The sequence below is a fragment of the Megalobrama amblycephala genome, linkage group LG10 (assembly GCF_018812025.1).
Source record: "Megalobrama amblycephala isolate DHTTF-2021 linkage group LG10, ASM1881202v1, whole genome shotgun sequence".
NCBI classification, from domain to species: Eukaryota; Metazoa; Chordata; class Actinopteri; order Cypriniformes; family Xenocyprididae; genus Megalobrama; species Megalobrama amblycephala.
The window spans coordinates 17,950,123-17,976,420 of NC_063053.1; the positions used below are offsets into that span (position 1 = coordinate 17,950,123).

General features: G+C 38.7%; 2 protein-coding genes across 3 annotated transcripts in view; both read left to right on the plus strand.

Moving 5' to 3' along the window:
• The window catches only part of fbxw4 (F-box and WD repeat domain containing 4), a 28,537-nt gene extending 20,763 nt beyond the window's left edge, over positions 1 to 7,774 (plus strand). The window contains exons 7-9 of the mRNA XM_048205067.1: positions 4,191 to 4,331; positions 7,034 to 7,175; positions 7,261 to 7,774. Of these exons, the coding sequence (XP_048061024.1) occupies positions 4,191 to 4,331; positions 7,034 to 7,175; positions 7,261 to 7,395 (418 nt within the window). The 3' untranslated portion in view covers positions 7,396 to 7,774. The remainder of the gene's footprint in view (positions 1 to 4,190; positions 4,332 to 7,033; positions 7,176 to 7,260) is intronic.
• A 6,817-nt stretch (positions 7,775 to 14,591) lies between these two features.
• On the plus strand, positions 14,592 to 25,724 carry wbp1la (WW domain binding protein 1-like a). Of its 2 annotated transcripts, none has more exons than XM_048205069.1 (4): positions 14,592 to 14,912; positions 18,805 to 18,907; positions 20,400 to 20,561; positions 22,260 to 25,724. In XM_048205069.1, the coding sequence occupies exons 1-4, from the start codon at positions 14,763 to 14,765 to the stop codon at positions 22,994 to 22,996; spliced, it is 1,152 nt and encodes a 383-aa protein (XP_048061026.1). In that variant the 5' UTR covers positions 14,592 to 14,762; the 3' UTR covers positions 22,997 to 25,724. The 2 variants fall into 2 exon arrangements, with proteins under 2 accessions (XP_048061026.1, XP_048061028.1); XM_048205071.1 differs by lacking the exon at positions 14,592 to 14,912 and adding an exon at positions 16,817 to 18,349.
• Positions 25,725 to 26,298: the final 574 nt, after the last annotated feature.

Sequence of the window (26,298 nt, forward strand, 5' to 3'; positions counted from 1 at the left end):
ATGCCTTTATTTTATTCTGATGCCACAGGCATTTCAGATTCTCTTTCTGCATGAAATGCTCAGCAAATTAACCACCAACAGTTTTAAAACTAAAATGAAATTATATTTCCATTACTTCATTTCCACCATAAAGAAATTCACAGGATAGTGGAGGATCTTCATAAACACCAGATCACCTAAGAGGGAGAGATAATTCCTGATGTTTAGCCGGCTACTTCAAGCGCAACTGGCGAGAGCCGCTGACTTTTTTTTTTTTATATACATGTTCTTGAAAGATCGGAGTATATTTTCAGCAGGGCCTGTTGACTGTGTGGAGGAATAATAGAGAGGACATGTACAGGCCAAGATCACTCAGACCCTCATGTCTCAGAGTACCAGCTGACCGGCTGCTTGAACTAATTACGGCACTATGAGGGAAGGAAAGAAAAGCGTTTGAGTATGAGGGACATCGAGATTTTGCTACTGTTAGCCAACACATTAGTAGCATGTTATTTTCTATAATGTCTTTTAAGTCAAGCGCTTGAAAAAGATACTTGATAATGATCAAGCTGAAGACAGACAATGCCCAGACACCAAACAAGAGTGTTTTTTTTTGCTCTGTCAATATGGACATGAATATTGCCTTAATGTAAATGTATTACCCAATAATATTATTAATATTTACTTGAAAGCACTAAAGTTCATTTTGGACCCCGAGTATGCATTAAGTTTCATTAAACTTTCATTATAAAAAAATGGCAAACATTTCTGACTTTAGTATTTCTGACTTTGACCTGGACATGGAAATTACGTTCTTTCTTTAATGTCTTTCTCCTCTTTAAAGTGAAAAAGTCTATTTTCAGCCTTAGTCAGGGACACACAAGTGGTGCTTTAAAAGGACCCCTAACTTTTCATGGGGCTCTTGCCATCAAAGAATCTCACAATTGCCTAGAAATTCTTGACATTTTTTCTCTCAAAGAAAAGGGTTAAATGCCTGGATCCTACCAAGAGCTGTTTTATACAAATTGCAATCTCATTGTTTTTAAGAGAACGCGTGTGACATTTAAAAGTCTCCATTGTCCTGGTCCATGGCATTCTTTTTTCTTTTTTTTTCTCTTAGCTGGTGGTTATTTCGACTGTGGGCTAAATTGGCTGACATGCAGACGGCGCAATGCGATTTCTGTTTGTTTTAGGCCCTGAAAACCTCAGCAGGGCTCTTTATGTACCTGTCTCACATCCTTTCAGGGCACTGACTGTTTCCCATAGCTTCCCTGTGCCAGTTTACCCTCTACACTTAACCTTACAAGAGCGTTAGCTCAAAATGACCTTTTCCTGTAGATCTAACACCCAAAGAAATGTCCTCAGCATTGCCCTTTTTCAAAATCCATCAATTCATTAAAGTTCCCTTTCATAAAGTGTGTGTGTGTGTGGCCCAAATGGTCAAACAGAGACAGAGAGGACTGTTAGGGAGGCCAGCCCCACCATTTTTTGATGGCCCTGAGACCATAACTCAACGACTAATTACGAACACATGCCATTCTTTATAGTGCAGAATAGGGATTTTTTTTAAAAGGACAAAAAAGGACATAAAACATTAAAAAGGAGGACATTTATTCTCAACTTTCTTTAGGGGTGTTAGAAAGTTTGTGAGTTGTTTACAAATATGAAGACTTAACTATGTGATTCAGGTAGTCGGTGGCAAGAAGGCAGTTTGAAAGTATATTATGTATGAAACCACAATTGCAGAAGACTATAGATGTACAGTGTGTATATATATATTTTTCTTTAAATTCATATGAGTATATATGTATATAAATATATTTTTAATATAAATAATAATTGAAAAAAAAAAAAAAAAATATATATATATATATATATATATATATATATATAATACACACACATTAAATGTTATTACATTTATTAAATGTTATTTAATTATGCCTTTAACTCTCAATAAGAGTGTGTTACTCTTAAATCCATTTCAATATTCTGCAGCTTTCCTAGTAAAATCAGTGCAGGAAAAAAATCTGTGTCGAAAAAAACCCCTACAAATTCTGTCTGTGTGTGTGGGTAAGTATTGTAAGTACTCAGTGCTGTTTTTGCTTGAGCTTAAACATATTCAGGGGTCAAAGAGGATTAGGTTGAGGTCATTTGCTCTTTGAGGAGCGCTTTAAAAGGATGTAGAAAATAAAGCTTTTCCCCTCTAGTTTGTCTGTCTATATTTGGTGGCTACATTGTTCATGTGATCACTTTAGCAGATTGCAAATATCACAGTTGCCCCCAACATGTCTGTTAGTGACCTCTCAGCTTCCACATGTCTGAACATTAGACATCTCCTTCGGCAGGAGCTGCGAAAAAAGCCACGATAGGGCCTCACTTATTGTTATGTAATTTCTAGTTTTGCTTGCTTAAAGGAGGAGAAGGCAAACCAAACTTTCTTTGGCAGCAGTTGAACACACATTCGAGAGGGAACGCTGGCAGATGCACTGTATATGTATTACTCCACTGGGACAGTCGCTCTCGTGTCTTAATTAATCTGTCCATTTCACCTTCTGACCTTAATAAAACATGTGCTGTCACTCTGCTAAATGACTCCTGTACTCTGAGTTTAAATCGAAGATCAATTTTTCCTTAGCAGCTCTTTAACCCTTTTCCCCTCAATCTAAATCTCTCGTCGAACAAGCAGTGATCAGACAGCCTTTGGAGAAGGGACAGTCTCGCCACACGTTCCCAAACAGATCAGACGCTGGAAGAACAAGGTCGCCTGCCATGCAGATGCAGTAATTTAAAAGATTATATGGTTATCCTCCATCCTGTAATCTTCACAGGTTCTCTCTAAAACGGGACAAAAAACATGGGACGCATAAAAAACCGGTGACCTAACAATTTAAGAATCCTGGGTGTTTGCTGTTGTACTTGGAACAGTGCTATTACTGGCTTTAAAATTAGAGCACAGATGCGAGGACTTCTTTTACGATGCTTGTTTTTCTCACTTCGCGCTTTGACATTTGCAAAGTCTCGGGGCAGAAGCCGGATGTTCTCTCTCTCTTTCTCTCCCGACCTGAGTTTACACAATTTCCTAAAGCACTTAGAAAGAAATATCTGATGCAAATTGCATGTTTTGCAAACAAATGTTTTGCATCATTTAATTGATTGTCCCCATTGTTAAGCACTGCCATCAGTTCAAGTTGTTGCCAGCGTGTTATTTTAGCAGCAAGGGGTAAATGATGGGTATGCAGATGCCCGAGGGGCTACAAGAGAGTTTGTCTTTAGGCCCACCAGGGTCTTGGCCTTTGGTTCTGCGGGACTATCTCTTAAAGAGCCTGTGTCTAAGAAAGACCCCCCTCGTCTCCCCCAGAGCGAAGGTTGGGGATTACCAGTCTGCCCTCGGTGAACAAGCTCACAGGAGACCTCGAACGTGGGGGGTGGTTGCTATGGCCATTGGGCTCCCCTAAATGGTTGCTAGGGACCAGGTATCAAAGGTCCACAAGTCGCACACAGTCACGGTCATGGAGGGAATTAAATAGCAACAAAGAAATTGTGATTCTACAATAATCTGGCCTCTGCGGCGCGGGTGGGGGCGGAGGGCGCCGCAGACCCGTTGGGTCTGTGATCATAGGAGCGTGGTGCTAGGCCCGACACCCCCTTTCTACCCTCGATCTCCTTTCTTCCACTCCTCACGGTTCTCTTGCGTATCTGGGAATGTACCTTACGACCAAACTAAGCTGCTTTAGCAGCCCATTCAAACTCCGAAAGGTGTTTACTTTTTATCTCCTCATCCTAGGACTTAATTTAGCTTTTGTGTGGTCCGTGGACATTGGAAATGCAGGAGTATAGTGGGATTTAATGGTAATAAGAGATTAAGTGAGCAAATGAAGGCATTTGGTTTGAAATTAGATCTTTATTGACTCAGAGTTGTGAAGACTGGGAGACGTTCCAATCTCAACAACAAGTAAACATGACCTGTTTTATGAGCCTGCCAGTCACCGAATTGCTTTGATAAAAGTGATACTCAGACGACGAGATGCAGGTGACCTCACTTGTCCAGTCGCTTTCAACTCGCGCTCTGGAATGATCGGCCTCCAGCAAGTTTACGTAATTCTCTCGGCTGCTTTTAAAGTCTGTGTTTTTATTAATGTGTTAATCTTCCTCAATGAGGTTTGACAAGGTATAATCTGCAAGCTTCTTCTGTTATCTCCTTCTCCCAGGTGTCACCTGGTGTCGTGTCTCGGTACAGAGTTCCGCCGCGGAGCAGGTGTGTTGGACATCATCTACGAGTCTCCCTTCCAGCTCCTCACCTGCGGTTACGACACATTCATCCGCTACTGGGATTTGCGCATCTGCTCCAGGTACTGTGGAATATCACCTAATATTGCAGTTACGATTCGTGTTGAATTAGGCTTAGCGCTTACATTGACCTGTGCTGTCAGCAGATTTGGCCTTGTCTACGGAGACTAATAAAGTTAGCCGGTACGTCTCTGAGAGCCTGTGAGGAAGATTAGTGTTCTCTGTTAATCTAATAAGCCCTCCCGTGCATAGAGTACCGTTTAGATAAAAAAGAAACCAGACTTGAGCCTCCTCTTGGGTCTGTGGACACAATTGTTCCTCTGAGAGATTGAAAAGGACCCCCTTGTCGAGAGAGGCTCTTGCGCCGGGACTCTCACCCACCCAAGTCCACACCGGTTGGTGGCCATATTGATGTGGTGCGCCGCGTCTCCAGGGCAACAGGGCGGGTGCTGGGGATCAGCGAGCTGCTTGTGGGGTGGACTGGGGCTCTATGTAGGGCTTTGAGGAGGGGGGACCCTCACAATCGCATATGGGCAGTCAAGTAACACAAATCAGAGGTGATTGAAAGAGGGCCCTGGAGAGTTTGGGGAGGGGCAAATGTCCCCTCTTAAGATATCAATAATTCACAGTAAGACCAGTCAGGACTCAATATGTGGTGCGTCTTGATTCAAAGCGGTTAGTCATCTGAAAGTCGTCATCGTCTATAAAAAGAGGGCACTTTAATTCAGTCGTAGAGTAAACTGATCATGATGGGTAAGTGTGTGAAACAAATTTTTGGATTAATTGTGAATAATTGAGGAGGATTTGTGCCGGTCTTTTCATTTGAATTTGATTGCTTAGAACCTTGCAAGCTCTGTTGTTGCATATATAAAAGGTTAAAAATGTGAGGCGAGAGACGGATTAGTTTAACCATAAACTTTTGAATTTTGGAAAAAGAATAACCGATGAATATGTCTTCTTGAAAATAAAATTAGCTATAATTTGCAAGAAAACATGTTTGAAATATGAAGAAACACCAGGAAGATTGAATACAACTTTTTATGTTGGAAGTAAGTTAGCATTTGGGAACATGGCAGATGTGGTAACAGCATTTCAAAACAAAGTATTGAAATGATTTAAAATTTACCCCCATTTTCACTTATTTGTGATAAAAGAATACTGTTATTTTAATATTTATTCTAGTGTACACACTGCAACAATTGTACCTTTAGGGGTGCAACAGCTTATCACTGAGGCAGTACCCTCAAAGGGACATCTTTTTATCTTATCTATCCCTAAAAGGTTTATAGTAGTATTTTAAGGGAACAGATTACTACTCTAAGGTACTAAGGTACTCCCCAGTGACAAGCTGTTGTACCCCTAAAAGTCATAATTTCACACTTTTTTTCTGACAAAAACTACGTAAGAGGAATGAACCAGCCCATGTTTAATGTTTTTGTTTCTCAGTGTGAGTGCATGTGTGTACACATATGCAGCACAGTAAGATGCAATCCAGACATCTCCCGCACGCTCCTGCTGCCCTGCTGTCTGCAACACGGCCCAGCCACACTCCCCCTCCATGATTTATTCAGCACACCATTAATGGAGAATTGATCTCAATTGGCTCAGCACATGCACAGACACTTGCCCTGTCCTTCCCTTTTTTTTTCCCCGACCTGCTCTAAAACAAGAAAGCCCCTTTCCGTAAACAAGGGATGAGGTTTCACCCTTGTGGCCTGACAGCACAAATAAGACACTCGCCCTTAAGCCACGCAGGGAGAGCTAGCCATGGTGGCTTTGGCCCTCTGCTTTAAGACCGGTCTAATACAATGTGACAATGGCTGGAGTTGTGGAATAACTATAACTTCTGGACTATGCATGTTTGGATACAGAATGTGTCCAAATATGCATAGCTGTGCATTATATATTCATTTCAGTTCATAATTTGATTGATTTTTTTGTGATGTGCATTAAAATAATTCAAGTTATAAGGGAAAATTAATAACCCACTGTTCTTTAAAAGGACAGTTCACCCCCAAAATTTTTATTTCATGTCATTCCAAACCTGCATGTCTTTCTTTATTATAGTTAACTAAAACTAAAACCATTTAATAAAAGATTTTTGTTACTTAAATAACAAAAATAAATAAAAAATAATGAAATAAACATTAACTGAAATAAAATTTAATAATTAATTTTATTTTAGCCAGTTGCCAAGTTTACCTTACTAAAATAACATATTAAAACTGAAATAAAATAAAATATAAAATAAAAATGAATATAACTACATATTTAAAAAAAAAAAAAAAAAAAAACTATTGAAAATGGCAAAAACGCACAACAAAACAACTAAAATAAAATCTAATTCAAAATATTGGTAAAAACTATAAGAGTATCACAATGATACTAAAATAACACTGCTTTCATCTGTGGAACACAAAATATTTTACACAGATATTTTGAAGAATGTCATGCCGCTCTTTTCCATACAGTGAAAGTACATAGTGACCAGGGGCTGTCAAGCTCAAAAAAGACAATAAAAACATAGTAATGGGAGTCTATACAACTCGTATATTATATTTCAAGTCTTCTGAAGTCATACGACAGCTTTGTGTGAAGAACAGACCACAATTTAATTCATTTCTATTTGTAAATGTTCCCCGTCTGTAGATCTTAAATCACATTTGCATTTGTGCATATTGAATAATTTTGCAAACTTGATCATTTTAAGTGAACTGCCCTATAAAATAGCATTTTAGTAGCATTACATTTCCCTTTCTAACAGGAAGTGTGTGATGGAGTGGGAGGAGCCTCATGACAGCGCCCTTTACTGTATAAAGACTGACAAGAATCACATGATTGCCAGTGGCTCGTCATACTATGGAGTAGTGCGTCTTTGGGACAAACGGCAAACTCGCTGTTTACAGGTAACTGTGAGCATGCATGTTTCAGTACCTTTTAGTATTTTACATTACTGTAGTGAAGTTCATGTTTGCAATATTCGGTTGACAGATGTTCCAGCTGGCGCCCACCACCAGCAGCCCAGTGTACAGCCTGTGCTTCAACAGCACTCACCTCTACGCTGCCCTGGCCTCCGTCCTCTACTCCCTTGACTTCAGAACTGCAGGGTCCCAGTCCTGGAAATAACAATCCATTAATGTTACTTGAGACTCATGCTTCATCTCCTCCAAGCCCTTAGTGATGGTCTCAGACCTCAGATGGGCAAGTAGCCATCATGCCTTTTGGATAATCAGTGCCGCTAATGATACAGTTATGGCCTGGTGAATATTTCCCCTGTCACAGGCTCCTGAAAGCAAGCAGGGTTCACGACCTTCTGTGGTCCGAGTCTTAACGGACTTAACACATTGCCAGCGACCTCTGGGATGTCTAAAACAAACACTGCTCAGAGCTGCCAACACACACTGAGGGGATTTATGCTAAACCACAGCACATATGATAATAGATATATTGAAGCTGAAAGTATATTTTTCCAACAATGAGCCAATTAAACATGTTTTGTTTTCTTTGTGCGTTGTCTTTTTTGTTCTTAGTTTGCTGAGGCTTACACTGAATTTCTAGGTCGGTTGCTGTTTATATTGATTCCATCACACCTCAGTAATGCCTCGCTCACACATACAAATTTTTATCGCTTGTAATTTGTCACTAGTGGGTGTTTCTGCTGCTGGATGCCCTAAATATTATCGTAACTGGCCTTAGCTTTAGAAAATCTGATCACAAATGGGTTGTCATTCTATCATGACAAGGAATCACTTTTCTTACTATTACAAATGAACAGCCTGGAGGGGAAAGCGTTTGTATATAAATTACATTTGTGCGTAATGTATCATCATTATCAAAGCATGAATCAAACTCTGACCATTTTTGACAGAGTTTTCCATGTACCTTTTTTTTTTTTTTTTATGATCAAAAGCACATTTTAGCACTTCATCTTACTGACACGTCACTTCAGTATCTCAGAAGAGACAGATCACATGAGCGCCAATGTCTTCACCCCTACTGGTAGTTGTTGCATTGCTCATTTACATAAGGTGCATAATCTTGTCAAATTGACTGTCAATGAAAATAAGTGACCTTTGGTTGTTTTATAGATCTTTATTGCCCGGTAAGCCTATTCCCAGACTAAAATGGATGTTTGAGCCATTTTAACTGAAAGCAACTTGCTCTGACATATCTTAAAATATGTCAGTGCCATTGTTTTGTCTCAAAATGCACAACAGTAAAGTTTTTTTCTAAGGCACATTTATAAAAGTTACTTAAATGTCCTAATTTATCTATGGCCTACTCCTGGCTTAAACTAATCGTTGTCTGTGAAACCGGCCCTATATGTGACTGAGAAATCATAACTGTTTCTGTTACATGTGTTTTAATAATTTCTCTGGTGTTCCTAAAGAGGCCAGAAAGATGTTTGGTGACCCTGTAAGTGTTTTCGCCTAGTGTTATACACCGCAAAGTGAGAAATCTGAGGTCAAAGGTTAGGCTTTAAAAGCTATGGGTGGCTGCTGGGTCTGTGCAGGAGCAGACATCTGCAAAGAGGTAACGGAACAACCAAAGAAGGAAAGCCACACACCTCTTCTTTCCCTAGTCCTCAAAGCGGTGACTTGCAGCATAGAAGTAGCTGAGCGCATTAGCATCCAGAGCTAGCGGAGGCCTGCGTTGACATGGATAATCCATGCCATCCCAAACAAATACCTCATGCTTCTGATGTTAAAGCCCCCTTGGATTTGGTGCAGTCACAGGATGACAATGCAAAGGTATTGTCCTATCACACTCCAGGCAGGTCTCTTTTTCTTTGGAATTCTTCTGTGGTAACTCATAGGAATTTATCCATGTTATCTTAAACATCTCAGTTGTGTCAACAAAAATTACTGAATGGGAATTAATGAAAATATTTATTTATTTATCCTTATATCATTTAAGAATATCCTGGCCATTTTTTCTTTATAATGTAAGAGAATGAGGCTGTCATGCTTCAAAATGGCATAAAAAAGGTCTGTATGACTTGTGCGTTTATGCGCTATATTCCAAATCTTCTGAAGCCATGTCATAACATATATGAGAGACGTTATTCAGTATGAATAAATGATGACAGAATTTTAATTTCTGTGCAAACTATCCCTTTAAATGAACATATGCACATCTAACATAACCATACTTTGTTTTTAAACAACAGAAGAAACATTTAACAACCCCAGACAATGTACAGTACAGTTGCTGCTCAGTGTGATTCTTAAAAGGTGGGGCTCATGTTGGGCTTAATGTGATTTACGGTCAATCACAGAATAAATTAGATCATATGCAATGTGGGGCAATCCATTAGCTGATTTTGTCACTGAGGATAAAAGGAATGCCTACACCTCCGTGCAGATATTGTACAATCATGCAGGAAATATGGCCTCACGGGACTTAAAGACGTGGTCACTTTAATAAATATTAATACATAGGTTTGGAGCTCAGCAGGAAATGGGCACTCACTCATATTGAGGATGACATTGTGGATATTCCTAAAATGAAGGCAGTGAATTTTACACTGTGTGGCTTCTGTAAAAGCATGTAAAATTAGGTAATTGCCGTCTATCTATCTGTCTGTCTGACGTTCTATCTATCTATCTAATCTATTTTAGGGATAACGTATTGGTAGGTTTAGGTTTAGGAGTTCAACAGATCTGGGGTGCGTTTCCCAAAGCGAACTATGGTCGCAAGTTCCGTCGTTACCAATAGAGTTCAATGGGACTTACGACCATAGTTGGCTAACGATGCTTTCGGGAAACTCACCCCTGGACTGCAGGTAAGCCAGTCAAGCACATCCACTCTACGGTGTATAGTGTCTAAGAAACCACTCTGTTGCAGAATGAGGCCTGGCACGTCAATGGTACCTTCACACATATGCAAGTCACCCATGCCGTCTGCACTGATACACACTCATACCATGACAGATGTTTCCAAAAGACAGTGGAAATGTGTGCTGTGGTCAGATGAGTCCACGTTTCAGTGTGTTTTTGGAAAAAAGTCGAGTTCTCAGTCACAAAGACGAAAGGGACCATCCAGATTTTCAGCAGCGACAGGTGCAAACCTGATCTCGATGTTCGTTTTTTCCATAAACACTGAAACGTGGACTCATTTGACCACAGCACACATTTCCACTGTCTTTTGGACCATCTAAGATGACCTCGGGCCCAGAGAACTCAGCACCATCTCTGAATAGAATCAATGTATAGCTTTCTCCTTGCGTAACAGTGATTCAAGTTACATTTCTTGATGCAGCGGCAGACTGCGTTAAGTGACAACATGTACTCCCGAGCCCATGTGGCCATTTTTAACACAGCAGCATGATGGTTTCTCATGCAGTGCCATCTGAGGGCTCAAAGGTCACGCACAAGAGGTTTCCTGCCTTGCCCTACACGGACTGAGATTTCTCTGGATTCCTTCTCTGGAGTCTTTTCACAATATTATGTATGGTAGATGGGGAAAGACATATATACTTTGCAAACATGGATTGAGAAATGTGATTTTTGAATTGTTTGACAATTTTCTCATGAAATGTGGTGAGCCATGACCTTTTATACCCAAACCTATATCCTCACCTATTACCAATTCACCTGCTATCTATCTTTCTATCTATCTATCTAGAGCAAGGTCATTATCAAAAGCCCCTTGAGGAACTGTGGGCGAGCCACAAGCTCTCTGTTTCTGACAAAGGTAATGAAGACCTTCCGAGTTCAGAGGATGTGAGGAGGGGTTGGAGGCGCCTTATGGGAAGGGGATTTGAGGATTACGTTTTCGGAACCTACAGCACACAAAGGAACACACACAAACATTGTCCACAGACCAAGCAATGTCACGTCTGGCATAACACGATTATTTACACTTTATCTTTACACTTGCCTGTGCATGCAGGTCACGTTGGAAATGCTGGTATATAAAAAGGCAATGATTACAAAGACATGGGATTAAAACCACTTTACACACTTTGCACCTGCACAAATCACTGTAAAATCATACTGGCAATTTGAGGACAAAAGGTCTACTTTCCTGTATTATCTACCAGTATTACAGAACAAATATGTTTACACCATTAGAGCACATTCCTGCTTTGATCTCAGAAGAAACATCTGGATGGGAAGAAGCCCTCACGAGAGACCGCTAATGACATTTTTGAAAGCATTATGATCTAATTTGTTTTAATTCATAGCTCCAGTTGTTTTGTTTGTTTGTACAGCATCTATTCCCATGCTGGACACATGCTCTAGCATCTCAACAGCGTTCAGAGTAAAGAGTGCAAACCACCGAAAGAGACCTGAGCAAAGACCGCTTCATAAATTTAGCTTTCAAAAGACAGGCCGAACACAGTAATGATGCATCTGGTGAGCTTTCTGGCATGCCTTTTTAAAGCCTCAATTACACCGTGATTCTCCCGGCAGATGTTGAAAGAATAGCGGGAAGCCAAGCTATTTGGCTGGAAGAGCAAAGTGTTTAGCAGGTGAAACAGTATCCGTCATGTTACCTTAGACTTTAGGAGGGTGAGAGCATGTCTTTAGTCATTCAACTCTTATCATGTTTTATATTTTGTAGATACATGAACAAGAACTTTTACATTCTCCATTCACACTTCTAAAGGTTGTCTTGACTTTTATTAATATGAGAATGACTATTTTGCCTCAAAATGACATAAGTAGGTTCAGGTGAATTTCACACATTATTCACATGCACAACAATCCACAAGCGTTCTCTTTATTTAGGGACCGGATTGGAAAAGTAATGTGAGAAGAAGTTAAGAGTCACATCGTGTTTTGCTTGGCCAAGTTCACTGGACTTAAATGGAATCAAGGACTTCCTTTTCAGTGCAGGTGACCCTTGTTTCCTAGGACGATGCCTTTCCCAAGCTGCATTAGCTTGTGGTTAAGTATCAAGTGTCACAGTGGCTAATCACACAGCCAGGAATAGGCTTCAACCCACACAGACGTCTCTGATGATTCTGGGGTAATTTTACACCAATAGTGCCATCTAAAGGTCGAAAGGAAGACACATCTATTGCATTATATTCTGACACACTTAAAGCACATTATTTCACGGCCCAAAATGATGGACATTTGAACCATTATATAATATTATAATATTTGATCATATCTGAATAATATTTAGATAATAAATTATTTTTAAAAAGTATATTTTTAAATATACAGAAATTAAATATAAATGTAATGCAATGCGTAATTTAAAATATGGCCAAAACAGCTGTGAAAAATCAATATGGAAAATTCCTTCATATTAGCACAGTACATTTGGCCCTTTTTATGGACCTTTATTAGATCAAGAGACAGAGAGAGAGAGAGAGAGAGAGAGGAGATGTAATAATATATAAATGTAATAATTAATTTTGATTTAATTCAATTAATTTATACATGTTGATATATGTTTTTGTGAGGATGGTACACTCTCCATGATTGGTTCCATGAAGAACCTTTAACATTCATGAAACATTTCCTTTATAATAGAAAATGGTTCTTTAGATTTTTAAAATGGTTTAGATTATTAAAAATGTCTCTTTTAAGAACTGTTCACTGAAAGGTTCTTTGAGGAACACTAAATGGTTCTACTATGGCATCACTGTGAAAACCCTCTTTTGGAACCTCTTTTTTCCCTGGGGGAAATCATCATATCATTGTAAATATATATATATATATGTGTGTGTGTGTGTGTGAATGAGCAAAAACTGCCCAAAACATTCATCTCATTAAGTGTTACAGAAGAAGAAAAAAAAAAAACATGTTGCATGGCTGCAAACAAATGAAAAGAACAGGCAGCATATCTCACATTATCCTCATCATTAGGTCTTGTTGATCTGCTACATGTATCCTCAGTGGAATCTGATCCATCTGTCAAACACTTTTTAAAGGCATTAGAGTTTGAATCATAAAGGGGTTGACAGAGGGTAAAGGGTGGAGGGGTTGCCCAGGCCAATGGTGCGTCCCCACCTCTCAGCCTCTGCTGTGGGAGAAGCCAAGGACCTGTGTGCTGGAAGCGAAGAATACATGCCTTTCATGCGGACCTCCAGCATCTGTCCTAAAGGAATCCCACCAGCAGTTAATGAAAGGCACCTTTTCCCTAGAGGAGGGAAAAAAAGCTAATTTGAAGAAACTCGACCCTACTTTGCAAATCAGTCAGTAGATATCTGATTGTCACTCCAAGAGCTGGGGTCTAATCCTATTGTTTTTTCTATAGGATTACTTGTGCTGGGTACCTCTCCCCCTTTGGCACTGCACGGGAGAATAGACAGATTAAGGGGATTAGCTTGTATCCTCCTAACTTGTCAAGCTGGGATGTAAGGATCCATTGACTTCACTGTTCTGAATGAGAGAAGTGCCTAAAAAAGAGAGAAATGAAAGCCAGTGAACAAGAAAAATTCCTGAAAGAACAATGTGATTTGTTTGCTTTTGTTCCTTTTAACTTGGCTCAGTTCAAAGAGTCTCACCTAAGAAGCCGCAGTCCCAAGTCGGAAAGATATGTCGCAGGAATAAAGCAAGTATGTAAGAGCCCTTGGCTGTCAAAATAACATTTAGCACAAAACAAACAAGTTTACTTGAGAGATTACATTGATTTTGCAGGAATCAGTCATTGTCACTTTCTTGATGATACTCTCGCTGTGTCCGAAACCTGAACCATGCTGCCTTCGCAGGCAGAATCTGAAGGTAGGAAGGCATCGAGGCCTGTAGATATCCTAATATCCTAATCAAATGCCTTCATAGATGTACCCTGCGTGTATGGATTGGCACTTGGTGGAGCAGTTGGGGGAAAAAAAACGGAAATTCATAGGTTTAGGCTATAGTTACTTTTGCTTGCCTGAAATGTTGCCAGACTGGCTAGCAAGGCTTTTGTACACAGACATGCAAAGAGGATATTAAAATGAAAAATTTGACTTTAGAGAGACACTTAGGAACTAAAATCCAGCTATTTGTTTTTATGTTCCACCCTTTTATTAATTTATAAATTGTCCAGGGCTCTTTTTTGTATTCTTAATATTTTATATGTATTAATGGATTGTTTCCTCCAAGAAAATATGTGGTTAAACTTCAGTCAGTATACTGAAATTAAATTATTAATATTAATACTCATATAGGCTACATTTATTAATATAAGTATTAATAGATTCATTTAAAAGTATTAGCAAATTAATGTAACAGTCTATCTATCTGCTTGCTTTATTTTTTGCATAGGGAAATATGTCATTTCCTGCCCCTTTAAATCAAAAGTCAGCTGATTTCTTGATCTCAGCTGGTAAAGAACAACAAAGTCACGCCCTACCGTCTGTTTAGTTCTTGTTAAACGACAGATTAATCAACCAATCGTTGCTACGTTTATTTGTCAAACCAGGAAGTGTTCGCTTAAACTGACCAACAGCAGAAGGGGGCGGGCCTTGAGGAGACTTTCGGAGTTTGTGAGAGAGTTGAAAGAAAGAAGAAAGAGACGTAACTGAAGCTAGCTCGCAGGCTAGCTGAATGTCCTGCCGTGTCGCAGATGTGTCGAAAGCCACGGGAAAGGGCGGAATGTGGGGGGTTGGATATATAAAACTGGGAATGGGGTTGTTTGTAAGTAACGCGGTTATTGGACCGGTCGGTTCGGTGTCAGTGGAGGCAGCGTTGACCGAGGTAAAGACACTATTAGCATCATTAGCCTAGCCGGTAGACTGTGGCTGCGTCTCAAAACCTAGCGAGCTGCCTAGTTAGACAGCATTGTGAGGCATCTTTAGTGCGTCAAATGTTGTAATGGTGCCCAGAATGCTGTCTAATTAGTCAGCTCATTAGGTTTTGCAGCACAGCCTGTGTGCTTGTGTTCACAGCGGTGACAGCAAAGATTACTTAGACTTTCGTGTCTGACATGACACAAACATATTTTACAAGGTTCCTAATTGATCTTTTTCGTCCTTTTCTAAACGAAATGAATTAGTTTTTATTAAACACAAAGGTTATGAAGTTGACTCCCTGGTGGTCTGATCTGAACAGCTTTAGCTATATTCTTTATATGGCTTTGAAAGTTAACTTTACTGAATGTGGAGGAATACATATTCATTGTGATCTATGAACTGTAACAGTGTCGAGTCATTAGACATCATGACTTTTAAATATGAACTGTTTTGGTGTTAAATCCTGTAAAAAAAAAAATAAATAAAAAATCTAGATTGTGTATTATAATATAAGATGTTATGAGTTTTGGACCCACTGTATTTTAAGTGTTTTTAATATATTGAATGTCCACTATACACCAATAATTTGATACAATGCACTTATTGTGTACATGCATGTTTTTACAACATATTTATATTTAGAAAGTACCAGTATGTAATTACAACTAATTTCTGTAGTTATCTATAATTAAACCCTAAACCACCCTCAAACCTAACCATAACATGAAACCTGTCCTTAAACTTATACAAAGCTGTCCCTAAACAATAGGCGCAAAAGTGTTTTGCAATACAACATGAACACCAGAACTACATTTACCAAACAATTTTATGTATATAAATATTTTGACTGCAAAATTTTATTTCCCTAATCTCAAATTGGCGCCTGTTAAAGAAATGACAAAAAGAAAAGCATTTTAGTTGTTAGTGAATGGCCTTGTCTGCTTTTGAGTAAGTGATCAAGTTTTAAAAGTCTTTATTAAAGTTAACAATTTGCAACCTAATTACCTTCATTTAGATTCCCATTTAGACTAATTCAAAAACATCTGTAAATAGGATAAAATACTAGGGACAGTTTGTTCCATTTCATTTCCATCTTGCTGAGATTACATGTAAATACGCAGCCAGATGAATGATTCATAAAGCTTTGTCTCACCCCTAATGTTATTCTTTATGAGTGATGGGTAAATAATTAAAAAGGCTTGTCTATTATTACTGCTGCTGCTGAAGTAAGGTTGTACAATAGGGGATTTTTCAGGCAGGGCCAGGTTTTTTCTGTGTTAGTGTTGTGATCGTTCTGCAATAAACTAATTGTTTAATGATAGTTCGAATTGTACAGTTGACTGTGATCGACACTTTAATGTTGGCTGTCTGAAAAAAAGCTCATATTTAAAAGATTTCACTGATGATGGACTGAGGCTGTTTTGACTGTGTTCTCATTCTGAAATGCATGCATGTATGAAGATGCTCTTCTTCTCTCTGTTGTGACAGGTGGTAGATCAAGGTCAGGGAATGAACAAGCAGGGAGTGAGCTGTTTGCTCTCCACAGGTGTTATCTCTGAGGGAATGTAGGTGCCTGAAAGATAGGCTGATCTCAGATCTGCTAACATGACAGAAACCACATGCTTTATGCCTTGCCTGTGAAATGTGGTTCGCAACTTTTGTTGAGTGAAAATTTTGAGTGGGACTTTATTCTATTGGACAATGAAAAGCAGTCTCTACATTGCAACCTTTTTTTCACAAGAGACCCCCATTTTAAATTACACAGTACTGATCAAAATTTGGATCAGTACGATTTTTAATCTCTTTATGTTCACCAAGGCTGCATTTATTTGATCAAAAATACAATAAAAACAGTAATATTGTGAAATATTATTAAAATTTAAAATAACTGTTTTATATTTCAGTGTATTTTAAAATGTAATTTATTCCTGTAATGGCAAAGCTGAATTTTAGCAGCCCTTACTCTCCATGAGATTTTCTTTTTCAGGATTCTTTGAATAGAATGTTCAAAAGAACATCTTTTATTTGAAATAGAAATCTTTTGTATCCTTTGTATTATAAATGTATTTAGTTGTCGTCCTTGCTCAATAAAATTATTCATTTCTACCCCACAAAAAAAAACAACAACAACAACACTGTTTTGAACAGTTGTGTACATGTCAGGGATGGATTAAACACCAAACGTTAAAAAAATGATTAATTTAGCACATTTTATATTTTTATAAAAAGATTATGAAATTATGAATATTTTTCCTGTGGAATAACACGCACAGTAGAGCGCAAAAGTGATGTCCCACATTTTCAATGACTTGGTTCCACATTTGTTTGGATACTTCACCCAAGGGATACTTCACCCAAAAATAAAAATTGTCATAATTTACTCACCCTTATTTTGTTCCAAACATCTATGACTTCTTTTATTCTGCAAAACACAAAATATATATATTGAGAAATTTCTTCTGTTTTTGTATCCATGCAATGAAAGTCAGTGGTCAAAACTGTTTGGTTACCAACATTTTGCAAAATATCTTACAGGTTTAAATCAAGAAACTCTGTAAACAGCATATGTGCCATAATGTGGATTAACCCATACAAACTCATCTCACACATATGTGTGTCTGTAGAGCATTAGTGCTAGCAACACCAAGGTTATGTATTTGATTCCCAGGGATCTTATATCTAGAATTGGATCTGCATTCAGTGGAAGTGTCTGCATCAGTTATGGTCCACTGGTTGAATGCTTTACAAAAAATAATGAACTTACCATCTCTATGAGACTATAAATGTGTAATAATTAACTCATTAACCTTCAGCTCAGCTGTTTGCTGACAGTTGCCATCTCTTCTATAAACTTTTTGGCACTATGTCCGTCCTTGGCTTGCACAGGTTTGCAGCACTGAATACGCAGACTTTAGCTTTCTGCTGCTTGTTATTGTTAATCATTATCTCAACAGTGTCAATACCGATGGCATTTCTACACTTGAGTAAAGACTATTGTTCATTTCATTTTCACTATCATTTATTCCTACTGTAGCACAAAGCTTCAGACAACTGTCAGGCCAGCAGTTGTCATCAGTGTCTTTGTGTATGTGAGAGGGAGTGAGGCACAGACCACTTGTCTGTTCATCCTGTTTACTTGCATTCCCTGGCAGCTCTCTCTGGGTCTGAAATGCCATGAGGGAGGCTGTGTATGTATGTGTGTTTAAATCGAGACTCTCTGGCTAATAAAGGGGGCAGTTCATGTCGCACTGTACCATGTGTGGGTGGTGGGTGGCCCAAGCCCGACCTTCCCTCTGTCTCTCTCTTGATCTTTGCAGCCCTGTGTGTAACAAAACTCTGTCTCTGCTGTGTTGATTTTCCTATCAGACGCCTATCATGCCTTTTCTCCTGGGGTTTAGACAGGTAAAACGAGAACACAGGAATCAGCATTTTATTAATTAAATTAGCAAATGTAACTTGATTTGCCTTGCGTACAATATAGTCTGAACACTCAAGGGTTTGCATGGTGATCTGCCTCTCAATTGTATTTATGTGCATTTTATTATCATCTGTATGTAAAAACAGCCTGATGTCATTGTGTTGGGAACATTTGTTTACTTATAACAGTGACGTCAGGCTGTCTTTACATACAGGTGATAATAAAAAGCACTTCAATACAATTCAGAGGCAGATCGCTATGCAAGATATGTTCAAAAGAATTAAGAACTGTAACATAATTTATTATTTTAGCCATATTTTGCATTGAAATTTTTTTTGTTTTGTTTTATTCTTCATGTGCCATAAAAAAAATTTGGTGCACAAAGCTCTTCTGATATTTGTGCTAATTACATGCTTATATTTTCTTTTTGTTTTTGCAGAACCGGCTGGTTTGTCCAGGAGTGAACAACCAGAGCTACTTCTGTGATTCAGGCCACTGCTGTGGAGAATCTCAGTGTTGCAGCTATTACTACGAGGTGTGGTGTAAGTATCTGAGTCCCTGCTGCCTAAACATGCTCCGGTCAGTTCGCTATAGTGTCTGAAACATCCTCCAGTAGTATTTAGTTACTTCAGGTCTGTATTGGTTTGTATGCAACACACTTATCGGCCTGGATATGGTCGCAATTCCATTACGAGGTCACATATAAACAATATACATAAGAAGCATCATGCATTAAATATAAAACATAATGTGCACAATTTACATATTAAATATAACCTGCTACAGGCAGACACCTAAAAAAAAAAACAATGGCATAAAAACAATTACCATGTATAAGAATGAATAAATAAATAAATAAATAATTTGAAATGATTCAGCATTGAAATACAGTTGTAATAGCATTTAGGGGTGTAACATGCCACCTGCATTTCTTCTCAAGTTGTTTGCAGTAAGCAGCCCAAGCTTATGATGCCAGCAATGGGTTGGACGAGAGGCTACATGCCTTGGGAAAAGACATCCAAGTTGTGGCTCATGTTTGACACCGTAATTGTTTTTGTTACTGTAAATAGAAATGAGATTTAAGTGTTCAATCACACAGCTTACTGGAACCACAGATCTGCAGTAATTTCAAGCACAAATGTAATTGACCTTAGAGTACAATACATATGCCAGCTTTTTTTTGTCCTAAAGAAATCTTCTTAAGCATCTTTCTCAGTTTTTAATTATGGGTCTGATTTTGTGTCATTGGCTGGCCCTGATCTAGTTGTTGTTCTGCCCTGTTCACGCCCGTTGGCAGTGTTCCTGTGTCATCAAATTACCCCTCTCCCTCTGGTGTACCATCTATTTTAATAACTGAGGACTAACCTCATCTCCACGGTAATTGCAGCACATCATCTGCTGAGTCAAGGGGCTGCACTTTGGGTTTTGTACATCATGCCAAATACATGCGACTCGGACAGACACAAATCCAGTGTAACCGGATCAGACCCGATCCTGTAAACAGCTGCCTTAAATTTCTCTAGGACAAGTAGACACCCCCCACCCCCCATCTACCAGAAAAGGTCTCTGCTTTATTTGGGGCAATTTTTTACACACTTGGATTTCACATGACATTGACCTGCACGGCTCTTACCATTGGCTGATGAGCGTTCCACCCTAATGTCCAGTACATTCTTCTCCTGGGATCTGGTGCCAGATTGTTAGGTTGTTTTGGGAGAAATAAGAATTTTTTTTTTGTACCACTATGGTAGTATTTTATAGATTTTATAGACTTTCATTTGGCAAAGATGCTTAAAATTGATCAAAATGGACTTTCTATTCATCAAATAATCCTGAAAAAAAGTATTATGATTTTCACAAAAATATTAAAATTTCAACATTGATAATAATGTTACTTGTCTTGTCAGGCAGCACTGTTGACAACAACTCAAATTAACATGGAAGAGTTGTGATTTATGGTGTGTAGTGAAACTGGTTCGAACATGATGTTCTCTTCACTCATTAACAGTACTGTAATATGTATGTGTTCACCAGGGTTTTGGTTGGTCCTGACGCTCATCACCATGCTGGGCAGCTGTTGTGTGTGTCACCACCGTCGAGCCAAACACAGACTACAGCAACAGCAGCGGCAGCACGAGATCAACCTCATCGCTTACAGAGAAGCCCATAACTACACCTCTCTACCCTTCTACTTCAGTCAGTACCCGCTTCATTCCCCTGTCATTCTTACTCTAATCAATATAATACAATATGAAATTAAAAATAAATAAACCTGTAAAATAAACAGATTTAAACTTTAGATAGCAACTTATTGCTTCTGTAATGCTATTATAGTATTTTTCACAAAGAAAAAAACATGAATAAAGAGGAATTAAACACTGTAATCAACAGTGCACTGGTAAGACGATGCGCTCTATGAATCCTATTTTCTCAAATAAAGACCATGTAACACTTGTTTTACTTGCAGCACACAGTAAAATGACCAACTGGATATAGCACAGCATAGTTTAAAATCCATTTAAAGTTGCTTGTCCTGTCTGCATCTAAATCCAATGTTACTATTTGCTAGCTATATATATGCGGGGTATTGAAATCGCTTTTGAATGCGCGCTTACTTTTCGCTTTCGAATTCATGATCATGCATGCTTTTTTTATACACTAAAAAATAACTTTATTTTTTACGCAGTAAAATAGTTTTCTATTGAAACAGTAATGTACCATAAAAACAATGCATTCTGGGTAATATTTTTCATTTTAAGAAAAGAGGCCTATAGGCTACTTTCTCAAAAATGACAAATAATATTTACCAGAATGCATTGTAATATACAGAAGTGATATACTGTAAAAACAATGCCTTCTGGGTAATATTTGTTGTTTTCGCAAAAGCATCCTAAAGGTTACTTTCTCGAAAATGATAAATAATATTACCCAGAAATGCATTGTTTTTATGATATATTACTGTTTCAATGGAAAACGGTATTTTACTGTGTAATTTGTTGTGTGTAGGGAGTGGAGATACTGACCACACATTTACAAAATAAGGTATTTGTCGATGATTCCCAGGGTCAGTTGCGCACCAAATTTTTCAATAAAAAAGCAAAACAACAGTGGGGGAGGAGCCGCGGTGGCCAAGTAATGTATCGGTGTATGGCTGACCACCATGTAACACCGTTAAACAACTACCGAAGCAAGCCTAGCAGGGAGCCCTTAAAGGGTTAGTTCACCCAAAAATGAAAATGTCATTTATTACTTACCCTCATGCCGTTCCACACCCGTAAGACCTTCGTTCATCTTCAGAACACAAATTAAGATATTTCTTTGAAATCCGATGGCTCAGTGAGGCCTTCATGGGGAGCAATGACATTTCCTCTCTCAAGATCCATTAATGTACTAAAAACATATTTAAATCAGTTCATGTGAGTACAGTGGTTCAATCTTAATATTATAAAGTGACGAGAATATTTTTGGTGCGCCAAAAAAAGAAAATAATGACTTATATAGTGATGGCCGATTTCAAAACACTGCTTCAGGAAGAATTCGGAGCGTAATGATTCTTCTGTGTCGAATCAAACGCTCCGAAGCTTCATGAAGCAGTGTTTTGAAATCGGCCATCACTATATAAGTCGTTACTTTGTTTTTTTGGCGCACCAAAAATATTCTCATCGCTTTATAATATTAATATTGAACTACTACTCACATGAACTAATTTAAATGAGTGAGTAATTAAAATTAATTTTTGGGTGAACTAACCTTTTAAATCTGAATCTGAACTGGGAAAATAATCTGTTTATTATAGAATTAGTAGATTTATAACACTATTCACTGAAAGAAATGTGTGCTTTAGTGGTCAGTCAACAAATGCCGCCAAAATCATCTTCTCTTCCTCTTCTCCAGGGTTCCTGCCTGGCTACCTCTTACCTGCATACGAGGAAGTTGAGAACAGACCTCCAACGCCCCCGCCTCCATACAGTGCCTCCCAGCCAGCCCAGTCCACCAGCACGGACCCCCTGTGCTCTGAACAACCAGATGAGCTCTGTCCTCCATTGCAGTCCAGCCCCGCTGCCCCATCAGCAACTGAGAACTGTTCCCCGGGACCCTGTGTAGAGCAGGCACATTCTCCCACCACACACCGCCCTGCCAGAAATGCCCACAAACCACAGTACCTCAGCCTAGAGGAGGACGGGCAGCTCCAGCAGGTGGCGTGCGCTACCTCACACAGCCCAGTCAAACAAGGCAGCTCCAGTGAGGACCTGACCGAACCTGGAGAAGACTGTTCTCCCGAAAGCAAAGACAAGACTCCAGGGCGTCACCGGCGCTTTACGGGCGACTCTGGGATTGAGGTATGCGTGTGCAGCCAGGGACCTGGGGACGGAGAGGAAGAGGAGGAGATGAAAGAGCTTGTGGGGCTTATGGATGGAGGGGAGCTTGAGGAGCAGGACTTCTGTGATAGCTGCAATCCCCGTGGCAGCAGCCCTCCTCTGGGTCCCGGGGATGAGGAGCAGGGCCTGGCTGCCTCAGACGTGCCTCTGGAGCACAGAGAGCATCAGCGACCTCCAGTCTGCCTCCATCTGCACACTATCAATGAACAGGACGGTCCACATCATAGCAACAGCACAGACCCCCAGAGTTGAGCACAACCAGTTCCAGCAGAGACTTCCTTTAGACTGCTGTCTCCCTTTACTTTTTTGAGATACATCAGTTTGTACTGTCAGCTATGTCACTTTGTGTGTGTGCGTGCAAGTGAGAGAGCGTTTTAAAAGGGCGTTAATGTGTGAGTCCTCACGGTTTTATGGATTAATAGGGTAATCTATTAAAGACGTTAATAGGTCTGTTGCCTCACAGAGAGGTCACGATCAAAGCCACAGGGGAAATTCTCCGGTTGATAGCCTTATCGAGCTCTGGGTGACATGCCTGTAGATTTAAGGCTTTTTGTTGGCTTTTTGGGGGCCGATTGCCTCCTGATATGAAGCTGGCACTCGAGGTCGGGGAATATTGATTTGTGCTGGGTTTTGCTCCTGAATTCTTACTTTTAATATTCTTTTAAAATATTTAAAGGGATGGGTGACCCAAAAATGAAAGTTCACTCAACTTTGAAACAAATTAAGATGTTTTAATGAAACCTTAAGAGATTTCACTTGCTCTTTTGAAAGTCCATTCCACCAAATCTGTGACGCTTCAAAAAGTCCATTAAAAAACTGTAAAATAAATCCATATGCACATACATGGAGCACATCAAATATGGTAAACAGAAGCTGAAACGTACTTCTTTGATATGTGACAACCGATTAAGCTTCAGCAAGAACCAATGAGGTTGTCCAGCAAGTATGCTTGAACTTCTGGTACTGTATGTTCGTTGATCAGTGTTTATATCTGATTAAAAGCCTTAATTAAATCTGTTCATCTTATAAAGTGATTGTGTCTCTTCAGAAGACTTGGATTAACCGTTCGATTCATATGGATTTATTTTGCGAGCTCAAAATTTAGGTGGAAAGGAGGTGGAGATATTTTTCAGATTTCATTAAACATATCTTAATTTGTGTTTTAAAGGAAAACGAAAGTCTTCTGGGTTTTGACAGACACGAAGATTATGTAATTGATAACCTCTTTTTTTTATGTTTGGGTGAACTATTCTTTTAAGATTATATTGTGCACAAAAAAAATGGAAAAGACAGCCACAGAGCAGTCTGCTAACACTTCAAAGCTTTAATATTTAGTTGTTATTTTTTGTCTTTATTACATGTCCTTTTTTATGTTATTATCTGGAGTATCTGCATGATGCTATTCAGAAAAATGAAGGAAAATTCTAATTGTTTTGTTGTCTTTTTGTATCAATAAGTGAACATGCTCCCTACCTAGCAGGGTATGGCGGACATTTTGTTTCATCATTGTATGACACATTCGATATTTTGCATGATTATTTGCGGAAACTCAATAGATCCACAAGCATAAACTGAATACATCCACATGCTAGTAATACATTAAGTTCATTATGCAAAGACTCATCAAATGAAGGCTGAAAATACCTTTGTATATAGATCGAACCCAGCTTGTACATTTACAGTAGGTGCCTTTGTTGATTCGAGTAGTTTTCATATGCCTTAAAGAGAACAGTATGCGTGTGTCATAGAATTTGTACATAAAATAATTAAGGGCCAGTATGAGTGAACGTTTTGGTCAATGGTAATTACTTGTTTGAAAGTATCACTTGATAAGCCTTCCATATCATTTAAATATGTTTGTTTTTTGCCTTAATTTTTTCTTTCCCATAGTGCTTTTCTATTGTTTTTGTATCTTGACACTGTAAGAGAACTCTTGCACCACTAACAGTAACTTATGTATAGGCCTTATTACATAAAATAATCTTTTAATGTGCATTTTATTGTAGCAGATCAGGTAAGGTTACTGTCATGCTAGTGTAGCACTTATGTCGGGTTCATGATGAGATTGAGATTTGTTTTTCTGTGGCGGTGAGACTGTCTAAAGCGGCTCCACTGCATTCCCTAGACTGTGTGTGTGTGAGAGAGAGAGAGAGTCATAGTGGATTCCTTTAAGTGGATCGTTCTTCAGACCACTGTGTTTGCTTGACCTTTGGTTTGGATTAGCAGCTAGGCATCCTTTAATAGAGTCTTAGCTTGGGCACAGATGGCTTTTCGGCCCTGTTGATCTCCAGATCAGAGTGTTCCTGTGTAAATGGAGGCTAATTTTCTTTCAAACGTGATGTGGCTGGTAAATTAGGTTCCTAGTGTGTTAGCTGGAAAAACTGGTTTTGGGAGGCAGATTCCAACACAGACATTATGCCTTTGAAAACATTTGTGTAGCAGTGCTGTTGGGCTAATCCAAATATTGAGCGTTATGAACTATTTAGACCAGTTATATCAAAATATTTGACCGTTTAAGGGAAACCTTGAAGTTATGAAGTCAGTTCAGTGAGGAGTTTCAATCGTCTGTCTCGGCAATGATGCTCGTGTTCTTTCTGTAGCTGTAGTCTCCATGGTTTTCTATCTTCCTTTGATGTTTGAGACCAAAGGTATTGATTAAAAGTGGAAAGCTGAGTTACTATGTTGGGTAGCTCACTGTGAATGAGATGTTCATTTTGCCTAAATAAGTTGTCATTGCACTGTTTTGACACTGAGCGGTGAGTGTGTGAGTGCTTGAAGGTGACGAAGGCTTTGCAAGCCAATTGCTTTTTTTTTTCTTAAGCTTTGATTCAAGCCTGGTACTACGTTTTAGTTTTGTATCTGTAGTCACTTTCTTTTTATATAAAACTGTATTTTCTGCATTTTATAAGAAGACTCAACCAAATTAAAGAGTATCAAAGAATGTTCCATATGAATAAAAAAAGCTGTTAAAGCCAATGAATTTCTGTGAGTGATTCAGTTATTCAGATAACTGTTTTTTTAGTGGCCTTGGTTCCATAAGTATTTTTACCATTCATTTATCCCTTAGGAATTAAAAAAAAAAAAATCTCTGTTAAAGAGTTATAAACCATGAACCAAGCCAGCCAGCTACAAGGTGAATCACAACATTACAAAATTTGATTTAATGCAAAGAGTATTTGAAAATTGGACAAAAAGACAAAAGGAACAAGACTCGCTATTTCACTTTAATGAGGGAAAGAATAAACAAACATAATTAAACTAAAAATGGTGGATAAATATAAAATGTTGATGTTTATAGAAACAATGTATATATGTTATATATACGATAATGTAGATTGATTGGCTTGAACGAAAAACATACAATATACCATTGATTAAAGGGTTAGTTCACCCAAAAATGAAAATTCTGTCATTTATTACTCACCCTCATGCCGTTCCACTCCCGTAAGACCTTCCTTAATAATCGGAACACAAATTAAGATATTTTAGTTGAAATCCAATGGCTCCGTGAGGCCTCCATAGGGAGCAATGACAGTTCCTCTCAAGATCCATAA